The sequence below is a fragment of the Eptatretus burgeri genome, chromosome 8 (genome assembly GCF_056783735.1).
Source record: "Eptatretus burgeri isolate ZD-2024b chromosome 8, Ebu_testis_v1, whole genome shotgun sequence".
NCBI classification, from domain to species: domain Eukaryota; kingdom Metazoa; phylum Chordata; class Myxini; order Myxiniformes; family Myxinidae; genus Eptatretus; species Eptatretus burgeri.
In genome coordinates this window covers 19,523,032-19,538,800 of record NC_140968.1, presented here as the reverse complement: position 1 = coordinate 19,538,800, position 15,769 = coordinate 19,523,032, and the positions used below count along the sequence as shown (strand labels likewise).

The 15,769-nt window shown below is 42.0% G+C and overlaps 1 protein-coding gene and 1 long non-coding RNA gene across 2 annotated transcripts in view; one reads left to right on the top strand and one right to left on the bottom strand.

Moving 5' to 3' along the window:
• The window catches only part of LOC147021251 (uncharacterized), a 28,760-nt gene extending 25,530 nt beyond the window's left edge, over positions 1–3,230 (top strand). Inside the window, exon 2 of the mRNA XM_085891037.1 lies at positions 1,205–3,230. Coding sequence (XP_085747163.1) covers positions 1,427–2,368 — 942 coding nt within the window. The 5' untranslated portion in view covers positions 1,205–1,426 and the 3' untranslated portion in view covers positions 2,369–3,230. The remainder of the gene's footprint in view (positions 1–1,204) is intronic.
• LOC147021250 (uncharacterized) overlaps positions 2,152–15,769 on the bottom strand; it is a 42,978-nt gene continuing 29,360 nt past the window's right edge. The window contains exon 3 of the long non-coding RNA XR_015060728.1: positions 2,152–2,279. This is a non-coding gene — a long non-coding RNA (uncharacterized LOC147021250). The remainder of the gene's footprint in view (positions 2,280–15,769) is intronic.

Sequence of the window (15,769 nt, the reverse complement as noted above, 5' to 3'; positions counted from 1 at the left end):
AATAAATAGCGTTTGGATTTTATAAATACGTAATCATTGCATCGATGTTATAATTTATAAATGAAGAAACGAGCTCCTGTCAATTGTGATATATATTTTCGGAACAGTGCGATTGCTTTAACAACATGAAAAGCTTCACCAAAAAGAAATTTGTGTTTTAATTTCGACTGTAACAACAATTTATTCGCGGAATTCTTCAATTCAAAGGTAATTTACTTGCTCGAAGGTAAACGTGGAAACATTGCTTCAGTTTGAAAGCAGATTTCCTTGAATCCCGATTTAGCACAATCCTGTTTTTTTTCGCGATGACATTTTATGGACCTCAACGATCGCATTGTAACAGGGCCACACTGTCGTTTATTATCATTATGAAGTATAATGTACTGTACAGCGTACATAATTGTACGTGCTATTTTTATACGACTGGCAGCGCTACGTCGACAACATCACTCGGCGATAGGAATTTTTCAGCAACATTTTTTTTTTTTTTCAGAGCTGGCAGTTCCGTCGTATATGCGATCCGTCATAGCCCTGAACGTCGTTAAGCGGCGCATGATTGTATTGCGAATTTCCACAGCCATAACAATATTTTCTAACAGTGTTTTGTTGAAGAAGTAAAGTGTATCATGTGACATCAAAATGATTGGAATGATGAGCTTTAACAATTTATGACACTTTTCAGTTATTATAGTAACAACAAAATAAATATTTGGACAAATTTGCAAAAAATAGGCAAAATATTCTACTTTATGAAACAAGTGATATACCCAATTATCGCGTAAAATATAGACATGCAAATAGAATATTTTATTCTTTGACAAATAAATGCATGATGTCATTTGTTTAGATGCATTTAGCTCTGCTGACATTAGTCAACCAGCAGAGCTTATATACACATATATCATTGCCATGAATGCATCATCTGCCCATCCATCCATCAATCGACCATCATTATAAACAAATTAGAAAAAACTAATTCTGAAACAATTTGTGTAGAATCCATTGTTTTTCAGGTAATGCAGAATTGCTGGTGGAGATGTTGACAAACTAAATGAACAAATACAATTATTTATATATGATATTATTTCTTCAGATAAGCTGAGAAACTTTGATATAATAGAATGTATTATTAACTGCATTATAGAATGTATCTAACTGCATGGGCAGTGGTGGTTCCTAACATGAATATGTTTGTGTGTTTTAGAAAAATGGCAGAGCCACCAAGAAAGCAGCAGAAATGTGAACCTATTGATTATAAACTGTACATTAGGTGCCAAAATGCAACTGGAGATCTGGTATCAAACCCTGAAGATGAGTCTTATCAAACCCTTCTTGACCATATACAGAAATGGGCCAGTTACCAAGATCCAGAATGTCTTTCAATCAGCAACAGACTAGGTAGTGTTACAGCAGAACAGCTGAAACAATGGGGTGCTTCATGGCACAGAAACTGCTACAGAGACACAGTCAGTTCAAAAATGTTGGATGGTGCAAAAAAATGTATGACAAAAGTGTGGCACTAGTTGATGCAAGCCTAATCACAAAGCGTAGCAAAGGAGGACGGCCATCAAAAAAGCAGACTGCAGATAAACCTAAAGTAGCTACATGTACAAATGAGGGACAGTCTTCCAGCTCAGAACGATTTACAAGATCATCTGCAAAATCCTATGACAAGGAACTATGTTTCTTTTGTGATAAGGATGATACCAATGAGCAGCTACATGATGCCTGTTCATTTAATATGGGCAAGGAGATAAATTATGTTGTTGCAAGTAGTGACAATAATGACTGGAAAGTCAGATTACAACCGATCAATCTGTATGATGCACGGGCAATTGATCTGAAATATCACGCAACATGCCTTCGAGATGCAAAGCGAAAAAATACAACTGTGAAACCTGAACTCAGACTCATACAGTCTGAAAAACAAGTAGCTGCTGGTATCGAATTTTACAATATGGTAACAACTGTTTTGTCAGATGGACAAAGAACACCAACTGCAGCTGTGTTAAAACAGCATACCCTACGTGCCCACTATCAGGCCATGATTTGGTGTAATGACCGCAATCCACAACCCAACTTGCCACCACCAGAAAGGTATGGCTGGAGGATGGAGGACAGCACCTATGTTCCAATCATAATCACTCTGAAACCAGCAGCAGATGCTGTGATAGAGCTCACCAGATGTGGATGCGGAACTAGTAAATGCATAGGGGGTAGATGTTCATGCAAAAAAGCTGGTCTCCCTTGCACAGAGATGTGTGCCTGTGAGGCATCACCTGAGAAATGCATGAACACAGAACCTGTCAATTTGATGATTGACAGTGATGATGAAACTGAAAGTGATGATGATGATGTTGACTACTGACTATAAAGTATTAAACTGAAATTAACTTTGTGATTTACTATAAATAGAACCAGTTATGTGTGTGTCATTCATGTTGACACTAAATTTTAGCAGCTGGATGTGTAGAATCTCTAGTCTAGTAATTAATTAGTATGACCATATATTAGAGTGGTAGTAATTAGAGTAGAATGTGTAGTATAGTAGGTAGGTATAGAATGTGTAATACTAGTACATTGTTTAACACACTTCAACAAACTGCATGAATATATGCACAAATGTGAATTTTCTGTAATAATCACCTTGCTTTAAGACTGCATCGCTTCCTTAAATATTGTCATATACAATGTAGATTAGAACCACCCACCCCTCTAGACTAGACTAATGGGAGAAGTGATTTTTAACAATGCATTCCCCTCCTCTGTGACCAACCAACCACTCACCCACCCACCATAAGAAAGTACTTTAGGGAAGCGATGCAGACTTATGATATGACCCTTAATACATTTAGGTATTATATAAAAAGTACAACATAATGTTGTCTTTCGAACCACCTGGATCTATACTGGAATTGTCCCCAACTATTTTATATTTGGTAACAAGAGTCTATCATGTTTTTCCCTGAAATACACTGCAAAACAATGAGCATATAATTATATTAACTTGATATATGTATATGATTCCACATTATACAGCTTATTGTTAGTGATGTTAGTAAGTTTACATACCATCCAAGCAAAGCATATTTATCTATGTATGCTAACAATGCCTTAAAATCTATATCAAATGTCTAAAATAGTAGGCTCATGTGTTTGTAGTCACTGAGAGGCTCATTTTGAGGTGTCACATGCTATATTTATGTACAAAATAAAAAAATAGTATACTTTTTTTTAGCTAATTTAGGGTCATATCAAAATTGGGTCTAAAATTCATAAAAATAATCAAATTAAAACTTCCCAACATCGTTGTTTTGTGCGAAGGATGTCCATAGAACATGAAAAACATTAGAAACAACAGTTGGTAAAGAAAAAATACAGGATTACACATGGCCCTACACTATACCCTGTACATTGACAATCAGCAGATATGACCTTCCCTTTGGTGTAAAGAAGTAACCAAACCAGATGCACTGTCTCCCTCTGGGATGTCTGACTGAATGTTGGTAATGACTGCCTGAATGATGGCATCGGCTTTCCAATAGCAGATGTCCGTCAAATAATCAACAAGCTGCCATGTTCACAGGAGATAAACCTGCAAGTCCACTCACTGGCTGCAGTGGTCGAAGGTTTGTGTGGAACGAGTCCGTCTACAAACATTCGACCCTTGCACCGGTCCATGTCCTTGGGAGTTTGCAGTACAGGGAGCTGCAAAGTGTGAGATTTTTTGGAGAGTTCAGAAAGTTCTCCTACTCCTTTGTTCTGCAGATGCAAACCCCTTTCTCGCAGGTATATTTTCAAGTGTTTTAGCTTCTTTTAGAAGCTTTTTGAGTTATTTTAGGTATCAATCCTTATCTGGCACAGACAATAAAGTTCGGCTGCACCGACGAACCCCAGTGTTCTGGGTTTCTGCACGTTCCCACCATTCTCGGGTGGATTACATCATTTTGAAAGTCGCATATTCCAGAACGGGTATCCTCAGCCTTTGAAGACAGTCTCTCAGAGAAGAGAAGCTGGCACCTGCTTACAAAGAAACTCAAAACCGAAAGTGGATAGAAGGGTCACAAACAACCTTGGAGGATAATGTCGAACAAACGGAAATTGGGCATACATTCAAACGGAGTCTAAAAGGAAGCAATGGCTACAAAGAGGGGGATTATTTGGAGAACATTTGTGTACAGGAGGCAAACCATATTAATCTACACACAAAGGCTGTTCTACAAGCAGGAGAGAAAAAGGGACAAAGGAATGTAGCTAAGCAGAGCCTGGACTTTGGAAGGTTCACATGGAGGGTGTTGTTTGATATACACGGTCAGCTTGGGAGTGTTTGTGAGCGTAGATCGTTGACAGAGTAAAGGGTAGAAAGCCACATGAAGGTAGTAGAAAACAAAGGCCACCAACCTGACTATGATGAGAGAGCAACTCTCTCTCTCTCTCTCTCTCTCTCTCTCTCTCTCTCTCTCTCTCTCTCTCTCTCTCTCTCTCTCTCTCTCTCTGTCTCTCTCTCTCTCTCTCTCTCTCTCTCTCTCTCTCGTGCAGCCTGTGGCTGCTGGTTGCATCATTGGTTGGGACAGAGCGATGCTGCTGATGCAGTGTTCCCCTTACCAGTACACTCGTGCTCATTTTGCCGACCTCGGAAGGATGACAGGCTGAGTCAACCTCCTGGTGTATTTTTAATTCAGCGGCCAATGGGATTTGAACTCAAGACCCTAGGATCCCAAGCCACCACCCTAACCACTAAGCCAACACCAGGCTGAGAGAGCAACTGAACTTGCCGAAAGAAGATGCCGATGATGTTTAGAATTTTGGACTCCACAAAGTTAAGAAGAAATGGGTACGGAATGGGAGGACCAACTCTTCGGGAGGGAAATGTTCCATAAAGGCTGTGAGTAGTTTTGGTTTCACAAAGAAGGACTTATCTCATTTATAATTAGCTCACCTGGAAGGTAGCTCCGGGGAACTTATGGGATGACGCGTCGTCCGTCTATCAATCCGTCAGTCCATTCGTCCATTTGTTCACAAACACTTGCCACTTCTTCACTGAAACTACGCACATGATTTCGATGAAACTTAAGCACAACCTTCATCACCCGGCATGTACCAACTTCTTTTGTTCACGACATTGAAAAAAATCGGGCCCGAAAGAGGTTCTTCCATAAAATTAATGACAGACAATATATTTTCTGTTGGAAAATATGGCGTGAACTTCGTAAGTTGTTGTAACTTAGTAAAATGTTATGTCTGTCACTCACTTAATTTCGAAGTCAATTTGGAAAGATGGTGTGAACATATGAGGTCATGGATGATGCTAAGGCCCACTAGTTCAAGGAACTGAACTTCTTCCAGGGCTTGATGACAGAAGTAATAAGGATGGATCGTTGCAGGAATAATAATAAGGACCGTTGCAACTACTCATGTGGAATGTTTTAATGATAATTATGACGTCATAGCTCACGTGGTGTGGCAGCCATGTTGGAAAAACTGAAAAACTTTGGACCTCTGTATCTCTGAAACCACATCAAGGAAAAAATTGAAACTTGGCACATAGCAAGTACTCCTCATGGGAAATGAGTGTGATTTTTTTTTATGATGTCATAGGTGCCCTCCTTATGACAACACAATTTCATATGTGGAACATCACATCAAATCAGTATGAAAACTTTTGAGTGTCATCTCGGGATAAAATGGTCCAGAGGAAAAAAAAATCATGACGTCATCGGTCACGTGATTCGGCAGCCATATTGTTTTATTTTTTTTAAAAACCTTGAAAAATCTTCTTCTCTGAAGTGGCTGAACAGATCGAGGCAAAGCTTTACATGAATGACTGCCTGTCCATGAGGAACAAACGGTTCACACATATGATGGCATTGGTCACATGGTTTGGCAGCCATATTGGATTTACCCTAAAAGCTATAAAAATGCACCACTCAAAAAAAGTCATGGCGAGGGTTTGCAATCTCTGATTGCTCCTTTTCTTGTTCATACTGTATATATATATATATATATATATATATATATATATATATATATATATATATATATATATATATATATATATATATATATATATATATATGAACATATAAAATATATGAACATATAAAATATCTGAGCAATGAAATATATGCACATCTGAGAAGTCTGAATTTTCCTCTTGTTCAAGTATCAAACATTTAATTCCTCACCATGGATGCGGCCGAAGCTCAGAGTTCTGCATGGTTTATAATACAGGTTTTGTAAGCAACGATACAGCAGTTTCTGCTTCAATTCAGGGTACATGCAAAGCCAAAACATTCATTCTTCTGCAGATATGCCACCAGCATTGTTTAACCAGCTCTCATGTGAGCTGCTTAAACAATTTGGATATTTATGTTCCATAGCTCATTATTTTAATTAATTTTGAAACTGCAGATAAGAGGGTCTGTGCATACATTTTGTCCCGGAGGCCCCATGATTTACCGCATGATGTTGGTATTTAAAAAGTGAAAATACTTTGCCATGCTTAACAGAAAAGGCAGGAATTAAAATGGCTTGTTGGGGAACCTCATTGATGTACTTTAAAAGCTTTGTGAGATCAGTCAGTGGCATCCAACAGCAAATCCCATTTGGGAATTTAATATCATCATCCTTCCAGCTGGGGTATGGCAATATGTTAACTGGCAAAGAATTTGGTACAATTTGACATTGAACAGATGTGAATGCATAATCAAGTCAGGTGCATTCCAGACGTTTGTAGATTTAATTCTGGTGTTTGACAAAGTGATCTGCTCATGTTTGTGCCATGTATACCAAGTGTGTGATGGTGCAAGGCATTCAACGATGTTACATCATCCCCACTCAGTGATGCGTGGCAGTGCAGTTACAGAGACACCTCCAGATTGGATGATGGGTTTCATCGTGACTTCTGTTGATGAGCAATGAGTGCAATGCTTTCTGTAGATTTGCAAACATATTTACAGAAATTAATGGGCAAACGGTTTTCACACTCACCAAGCTCAAAACATTTCTGTTCAAAGATGAGAGATTGGTGCACCAGCAATTTGATCCCGATGAACAAGCAGTGGATCAAATGCCCCACAGGGTTTTCTTTAGAAATAGATTGATAGAAAAATATAAGAATAGAAAATGAAATAAGAGGAATTGTTCACATAAGAGAATGAAATTGTGAATTAACTGTGAAAAGGTTAATAACTGAGAATGATTCCCTGCTGTGCACCGTGAAATAACCGAATCCATCACCCCATGTGATGTCACTGATTATGGTGCTTCTTGATAGCTGTGCAAAATAATGCCTGGACTTTTGAGATGAAATTAATTAGTTCTTGGTAATAGAAGTTTTTACAATACAAACTAGAAAATATAATTTGATGAGAATGTGTTGCTGGATATGCATCCACCACATTAGATGTTAACCCATTGTTATGCTTGGTCTCAATTAATGGTCACATGAAAAAAGAGAGAGGAGAGGAGGAGGAGATGAGAGGAGGAGAGGAGGAGAGGAGGAGGAGATGAGGAGAGGAGGAGAGGAAGAGAGGAGAGGAGGAGACAACATCAGATGATTCTCACTCATTATGAGCTGCAGAATGATTTTCAATTAAAGTAGACATGACCTTTGACATTTTGAACCCAAAATCAAATAGGTTTATCATTCTTGTATTGCAGTCCATACTGAAGCCAAGTTTGATTGAAATTCCAATTCAGTGGTTCATATGTTGTTTAGGGAACAAATTTATTTTCAATTGAAGGTCTCATGCCCTTTGACCTTTTTGAACCTTCCACCATCCATACTTGTACCAAGTTTCGTTGAAATTCCTTCAGTTGTTCACAAGTTTTTGCAGTTACAAAATTGATCGATTAAAGGCGCCATTGCCTTTGACCTTTGATCCTTTGAATCCACAATCTAATCAGTTCATCTGTGTATCACAGTCCATACTTGTACCAAGTTTGATTGATAACCCTTCAGTAGTTGATAAGTTAGAGTAGGAACAAAAAAAATCCCACAATGAACCGACAGACTGACAGCAGGATGGACAAACTGAAAACATAATACGTTCGGCCTTCTGCTGGGGGCATCGATCCACTTCAGAAAACAAACATATCCGTTTAAGCCAAGTTTGAAAATGCACAGCAAAAGGACATTTACAGTACATGTTATGAACTATTTCAAACTATGTGGTCCAAAGCTCATGGAAAAGCTAACACACACACTGTATATGTATGTATATATATGTATATATATATATATATATATATATATATATATATATATATATATATATATATATATATATATATATATATATACATACATACAGTGCCAATAGAGTCCACACACTCTTTCAAAATTTCACCTTTTGTTGCCTTATAGCCTGGAATTAAATTCCATTAAATCAGACTTTTTCCACATTTATTTATACATCGTAACCCACAACTTTCAAGTGAAAAACAAATTCTACAAATTTCAGAAAATTAATTAAAAATACAAAACTAGAATATTTTGGTTGGATAAGTGTCCACTCTGCCCCCCCCCCCCCAAATCCCCATTAAATTGCAATTGTAAGTTAGCTCAGGTGTAACCAATCACCTTCAAAATCACACACCAAGTTAATTGGCCTCCATCTGTATTAAATTGTGATTCTGATTATTTCAGAATATAATCAACTGTTCCTGTCGGTTTCCTCTGCTGTGTCGTGCATTTCACAGCAAAGACTCAACCATGAACACCAAGGAGCTTTCAAAAGACCTCTGTTGGATAGAGTTGTGGAAAGGCACAGATCAGGGGATGGGTATAAAAATATTTCAAAGGCCTTGAATATCCTTTGGAGCACAGTTAAGACAATCATTAAGAAGTGGAAGGTGTATGGTACCACCAAGACCCTGTCTACATCAGGCCCTCCAAACTGGATGACCAAGCAAGGAGGAGACTGTTCAGAGAGGCCACCAATAGGTCAATGGCAACTTTGAAAGAGCTACATGCTTTTATGGCAAAGACTGGTCACTGTGTGCACATGACAACAACATCCCAAGCACTCCACAAGTCTCACCTGTACAGTTGGGTGGCAAGAAGGAAGCCATTACTCAAAAAAGCCCACCTTGATTCCTGTTTGCGGTATGCAAAAAAACACTCCGGAGATTCTGAAGCCATGTGGAAAAAAGTTTTGTGGTCTGGCAAAACCAAGATGGAACTTCTTGGCCTAAATGCAAAACGTTACATTTGCTGCAAATCCAACACAACACATCACCCAGAGAAAACCATCCCTACTGTGAAGCATGCTGGTGGCAGCATCATGTTATGGGGATGTTTCTCATCAGCACGGAGTGGGGCACTTGGCAGGATAGAAGGGAAATTGGATGAAGCAAAATACAGAAAAATCCATGAGGAAAACCTGCTGCCCTCTGCAAGAAAGCTGAAATTGGGATGGAAGTTCACCTTTCAACATGACAACGACCTGAAACACACAGCCCAAGCTACACTGGAGTGGCTAAGGAACAAAAAGTTAAATGTCCTTGAATGGCCCGGTCAGAGCCCCGACATAAATCTCATTGAAAATCTGTGGCAAGACTTGAAGATTGGTGTTCATCAATATCTCCACGCAACTTGACTGAGCTAGAACAGTTTTGTACATAAGAATGGGAAAATATTGCCCAATCAAGGTGTGCAAAGTTGGTAGAGACCGAGCCCACAGACTCACACCTGTAATTGCTGTCAAACGTGCTTCCACCAAGTACTAACTCGGGGGGTGGGTGGACACTTATCCAACCAAGATATTCTAATTTTGTATTTTTAATTATTTTTCTGTAATTGGAGAATTTGTTTTTCACTTGGAAGTTTTGGTTACGATGTGCCTTCCTGCTCAACAAGGTGGAAAACGTCTGATTTAATGCAATTTAATTCCAGGCTATTAGACAACAAAAGGTGAAATTTTTTAGAAGCGATGTAGAGGAGTGAGAGAGAGAGAGAGAGAGAGAGAGAGAGAGAGAGAGAGAGAGAGAGAGAGAGAGAGAGAGAGAGAGAGAGAGAGAGAGAGAGAGAGAGAGAGAGAGAGAGAGAGAGAGAGAGAGAGAGAGAGAGAGAGAGAGAGAGAGAGAGAGAAGAGAGAGCGAGAGAAAGTGAGAATGAGAGAGAGAGAGAGAAGGGGGGGGTGGGGGAGAGAGAGTGAGAGAGAGAGTGAGAGAGAGAGTGAGAGAGAGAGTGAGAGAGAGAGTGAGAGAGAGAGTGAGAGTGAGAGAGTTCGAGAGTGAATGCCGTTTATTTGTATGTATGTATGTATATGTATATATGTTGTTGTTGCCCTTTCGGCTGCTCCCGTTAGGGGTCGCCACAGCGGATCATCCATTATGATCCACATACTGATTTGGAACAGGTTTTACGCCGGATGCCCTTCCTGTCGCAACCCTGGTCGCCTCTTACGACACAGGGATAAGGATTGGGTTTCGCCATGATTCCGGGCTACCCTGCACCCTCTCATAGCGCGGCCCAGCACAGAGTACCCGTCCTCAAGCGATCCTCCAACCCAAGCCTCCGAGTAGCCGGATTACAGGCACACGCCACTACGCCCGGTACATATATATATATATATATATATATATATATATATATATATATATATATATATATATATATATATATATATATATATATATATATATATATATAAGCAGGGTATGCCTCCCCATTGTCACGTGTCACCGATCTGCATTTAATTTTTTTATCTATTTATATCGTCATTTACGGATGCTTCCCAACGGTTCTGTGATTTTTCTGGTGTACCAGCGTCGATGTCCATTGGCGTGCAAATTTTCAGCTTTCTACATCTCCCGGAAGGTACCGATCTTCATATCAGTCAGTGAGTCAGTGGTTAGAAAGAGCTTGACATATTAGATATGTATAGATATACATACACTGTATACATATATATGTACATGCTGACCAAATGTGGTTATACACTTGTTGATGTATGATTGCACTAGTTAAGCACACAGACACACATATTATACCTGATTATGCATGTTAGTGTGTGATTATACACGTTGTACATGTTATACAAGACCTGGGAGGACTCCATTACTCCTTCTGAAACCCGCATATGGAGAAAACAACCAACGACACATGCACATTCGATAACACCGGACTTGACTCCGGACTCTACTAAACATCAGAAAAACACAACCGGTGACGTTGGAAGGAAGTGAGGTACCTTTCTGCAGCATCCTGGGCATCTATCCTCTAAATGTTGAGCGTTGAGGAAGCAGCAAGTCCAATTGTTTAGATTTTGCTTTGACCCTGCAGGGGTCAGAATCGCACCGCCAAACTCGCAGACTCAGAGTGAATGCTCTAACCACACGAGTTGTGTTATTCAAATAAAAAAACCAAATATTTAAAATGGTGTTTTGTAGCAATTGTGAAATCATTTTAAGTTTGTGTGATGATTCGGAAGAAGCATGCAAATGATGGTCTGAGGAATGCAGGGAGCGACACCCATGTGTGTTCAACTCCCCAATTCACACAGATGCATTGCAAGTGGCAGGAAATGAAAATCTCAGACTGAATTTGCTATGAATAGCTGAACCTAATAAATATTTCAAATTAAATATTTATGATCCGGTTGGGAACGAAAGATGTGGAAGAATGTTATATCTGTGTGATGCTGGGCTTATTAACTTTTTATTTTTGTCCGCACAGACCGTTCAGCAAAATGCAAGAGGTCAGAAATGCAACCCCAGAAATCATGGACGACGACTTGATGGAATATTGCTTCCCATTTCTACTTATCTTGGAGTCCGTTAGAAAAATACTTCCTTCTTGTTTCCTTCAAAAGTCACTTCGTTCAAAGCATGCTTTTCGTGAAAGAACATGCAAGGACAGTAGTCAAGGACGGATTTTTCACTCTTTTCAACCTTGACATGAGCTGTCAGGATGGCCTAGACGAGAGGTACACACTTGTCTCTGAGCTGTCTCGCCAGGGTTTGAATCTCGACCCAGCGATAAACTGTCATCGATGTGTTTGCCGTCCATCGGATGGACGGTAAACTCGGTATCCCAGCTCCTAGCATTAGTTGGTGGACGTGACGTTAAGTGGACGAGCCATCACCGGTACCCGTCACCCTGTAAGAAATTACAAATTCCTGCCGAAACTGCGGGTAGCAAGTGATCTGGTCTTCTTGGATACCCCTCGAAACACCAGGTTACATATCTTGCCATCCCAGGGTGGAGTTGTTGCCTGGTTCAGATCCAATATTCGAAACGCATTCAAGTTCCAAATCTGTTCACACGTCACATATGAATGGCCATCTTCAGCTGTGAAGGGAAATAATTAATGACTGTTGCTTTATCCTTATTTTTCCACAAAATTCGTCCTTTTTGTGCTCTATGGTGTTCTCTGTCATCTTTGGATGATCCAGGAATAAGCAATTTTGGTAAAAAGGAAGAAAATTGACTGGTTTTACAAAAAATGGTGCCTTGTTAGTGTGTTTCAGGAAAGCTTGAAACATGGCACTCAGCAACTGTCAGGACATTTAAAGGTCCGCTTTTGTGAAATATGCCTTTCACCACCAGCTGAAACAAGTAAGCAGAAGTCAGGTCAATGCTCAATTTGAAGGCCAACGCGTAACTGCACAGCACCTGAACCACAGTTTGCCAGAAAAAAAAAATGACCGGAGAGTCAAACCATGGGAAGGAAGTTGAGCAACGATGGACTGCACTGCTGTGTCATGGATTAACATGACCCCGGCTCTCATAAGGCATTGCAGAAAGGTTTAGTTGGTTGTAAATTCCACCTGTCTTACCTGCAATTGCTTATTTGAAGCACAATTTTCCAGTTAATTCGCAATCCCCATGTTACCCTATCGATGCAGCAGTTCAACGGTTGCTTGCAACTGTCTGCCTCATCGCCAGGGTTTCAAATGACGTGTTATTTTAACAGCTGCTTTTTGATGAGCAGAAAAGAGTCAATTAAATTTGTTAGATATTAACACACAAGTTATTTTCTTTGCAATGTAGTACTTAACCGGTTCAGATTGAAAATGTTGGACGAGTAGCAGCGATGTTTCCTGATGCTGATCATGCTCACCAGATTATCTGAGCGAGGGAGCCTCGTGAGTGGAGGGGGCCAACGGGTCGGCCACGTGCCTTGTGGTTGCAGCAGATTGATCGACATCTCAAGGAGATGTGGATGGGCCAGGCATCTGCATGGGGGATGGCCAGTCTGAGGACCCTGGAGCGGAAAGTGGACGCAGCGAAGCGCTGCTCCGATGCATGCTCCCATACCTGACATGAGTAGCGGCATGTAAGGTTTGTAGATCAGGTCAGGTCAGGTATGGGAGCATGTGCCAGAACAGCGCGTCGCTGCGTACACTTTCCGCCGGTACTCCAGGGGCCTCCGTCTGGCCATCCCCCAGGCAGATGCCAGGCCCATCCCCATCTCCTTGAGATGATGGTCAACCTGCTGCAACCACGAGGCACGTGGTCGGCCAACTGGCCTCCTCCACTCACGAGACTCCCCCACTGAGAGAATCTGGTGTGCAGGATCAGCGTCAGGAAAACGAGCCACATGTCCATACAGCCGCAACTGACGCTCATGGACTATGCAGGTAACAAATCTCATCCGAGTCTCTCTCAGCAACCGCTCGTTGGACACAAAATCCGACCAGCGATAGCCAAGGATTCTCCGAAGAGACCCGGTTCCAAAGGAATTAAGTCTCCGTCTCAGATCCTTGGTCAGAGTCCAAGTCCCGCATCCATAGAGCAAGACTGGAAGTACCAAGGACCAGAAGACTCGGACTTTCGTCCTCCCACACAGGTACCGGCAGCGCCACATCCCATGATCCAGTGAATCCATGACTCCCCAGGCCCGACCCAGACGTCTATTGATCTCTGACTCACAGCCAGCAGAGACATGAATATCACTGCCAAGGTAAGTGAATCTCTCCACGACCTCAACATCCTCACCACAAACAGACACAGACAGGACAGCAGCATCCAATATGTCACCGAAAGCCTGGATCTTAGTTTTGACCCAAGAAACCCGTAATCCCAGCGGCTCCGACTCCTCATTCAGCACCTCGAGGGCCCCCAAAAGGATATCTAAAGTCTCCGCAAAGATGACTGCATCATCTGCAAAATCAAGGTCCGAGATCTTGACATTCCCAAACGATGCACCGCAGCTTGATCTCTCCAACATCCTCCCTAAAATCCAGTCCATACAAGTGCAGAATAGTGTGGGGGCCAGTACACACCCCTGACAAACTCCAGTAACAACTGGAAATAAGTCAAAGATGGTACCACTACACTTCACAGCACTCTCAGTACCAGAGTGGAGTTCAGACATCAGATTGATCAGTTTTGGTGGCACCCCACGAAGACCAAGAATCCTCCAGAGGACATCCCGATTCACTGAATCGAACGCTTTACAGAGATCAACATAGGATGCAAGTAGCCCCTGCCGAAACTCTCGTCTGCGTTCGGTGAGGACACGAAGAGCAAGGATACGGTCAATCGTTGACCTCTTTGGTGTAAAGCCTGACTGCTCTGGACGCTGGTGCTCAAGCAGATGGTGGCGAACCCTATCAAGAATTATCCGAGCAAAGACCTTGCCCGGCACTGAGAGCAGCGTCACCCCTCGGTCGTTGTTGCAGTCTTGGCGATCACCCTTCCCTTTCCAGAGAAGAACAACAAGGCCCCTCTTCCAATCAGTTGGGATGATGCCTGTGTTCCAGGCAGAGCACAAAACTGCATGCAAAGACACGAGTGCAGTATTTCCACCAGCCTTGAGAAGTTCAGCATGGATGCCACAGATCCCTGGAGCTTTGCCCCGTTTCGACTGGTTCACCGCAGCCCGTGTTTCCACAAGCGAAGGTGGACCACAGTTGATTTGAGGGTCAGCAACAGGGATTGTAACACCCTTGACGGCCAACTCGACAGCTGGGGGATCAGCCTGGTACAACTGCTCAAAGTACAGGCCCAGCGGGCCTTCACTTCAGACTCCTCTGTCAAGAGCCTACCACTCTCTGCTCTAACTGTAGTGCTCAGAGGGATGCGCTTGGATGAACGCAATGCGCGAATTCCCCTGTAAGCGGGACGAGAATCACCTGTTCACAGGTGATGCTCTACCCCCTCACAGATTCCTCGCACATGGGCCTCCTTGTCCACCCTCAGTGCACGTACAGTTTTACGCCTCAGCTCCCTGAACAGCTCAGCACTGCCATTCAGCCTGGCCCTGCGACTCTGGTCAATGGTATCCAGTGTCCCTTGAGAGACAAAATTCTTCTTTGCCCTGCGGTGAGTTCCAAGACATCCACCGGCAACATCAAGGATGGTGGTCTTGAAGGCACTCCACAACTCTTCAGGACCCCCCAAAGCACCCAGACCCCCCCCCCCCCCGTGTCCACTCAGCCTGTTCGCAAACTCCTCAGCTACTCTCTCATCCCTGAGCTTGCCAACATCCAGCCTTGACTGGGATGGTACCATTCTCCAGGATTTAAGGTGCAGCTTTAGAGTTGCTACAACAAGCCTGTGGTCAGTATTGAGGAACTGAGCACTCCGGTAGACCCTGCAGTTCTGGATCATCCTCCAGCGACCATCAATGAGGACATGGTCAATCTCCTTTGCCACACCGCCAGCGTTGGAATACCAAGTCCAGCGATGAGCTTGTGGGTGCTGAAACCATGAACCAGCCACCCTAAGTCCATGACTTCTTGCAAAGTCAAGGAACTTAGTGCTATTCTGGTTCATAGTTCCTGACCCATGGAGACCAACACACATCTCATAACC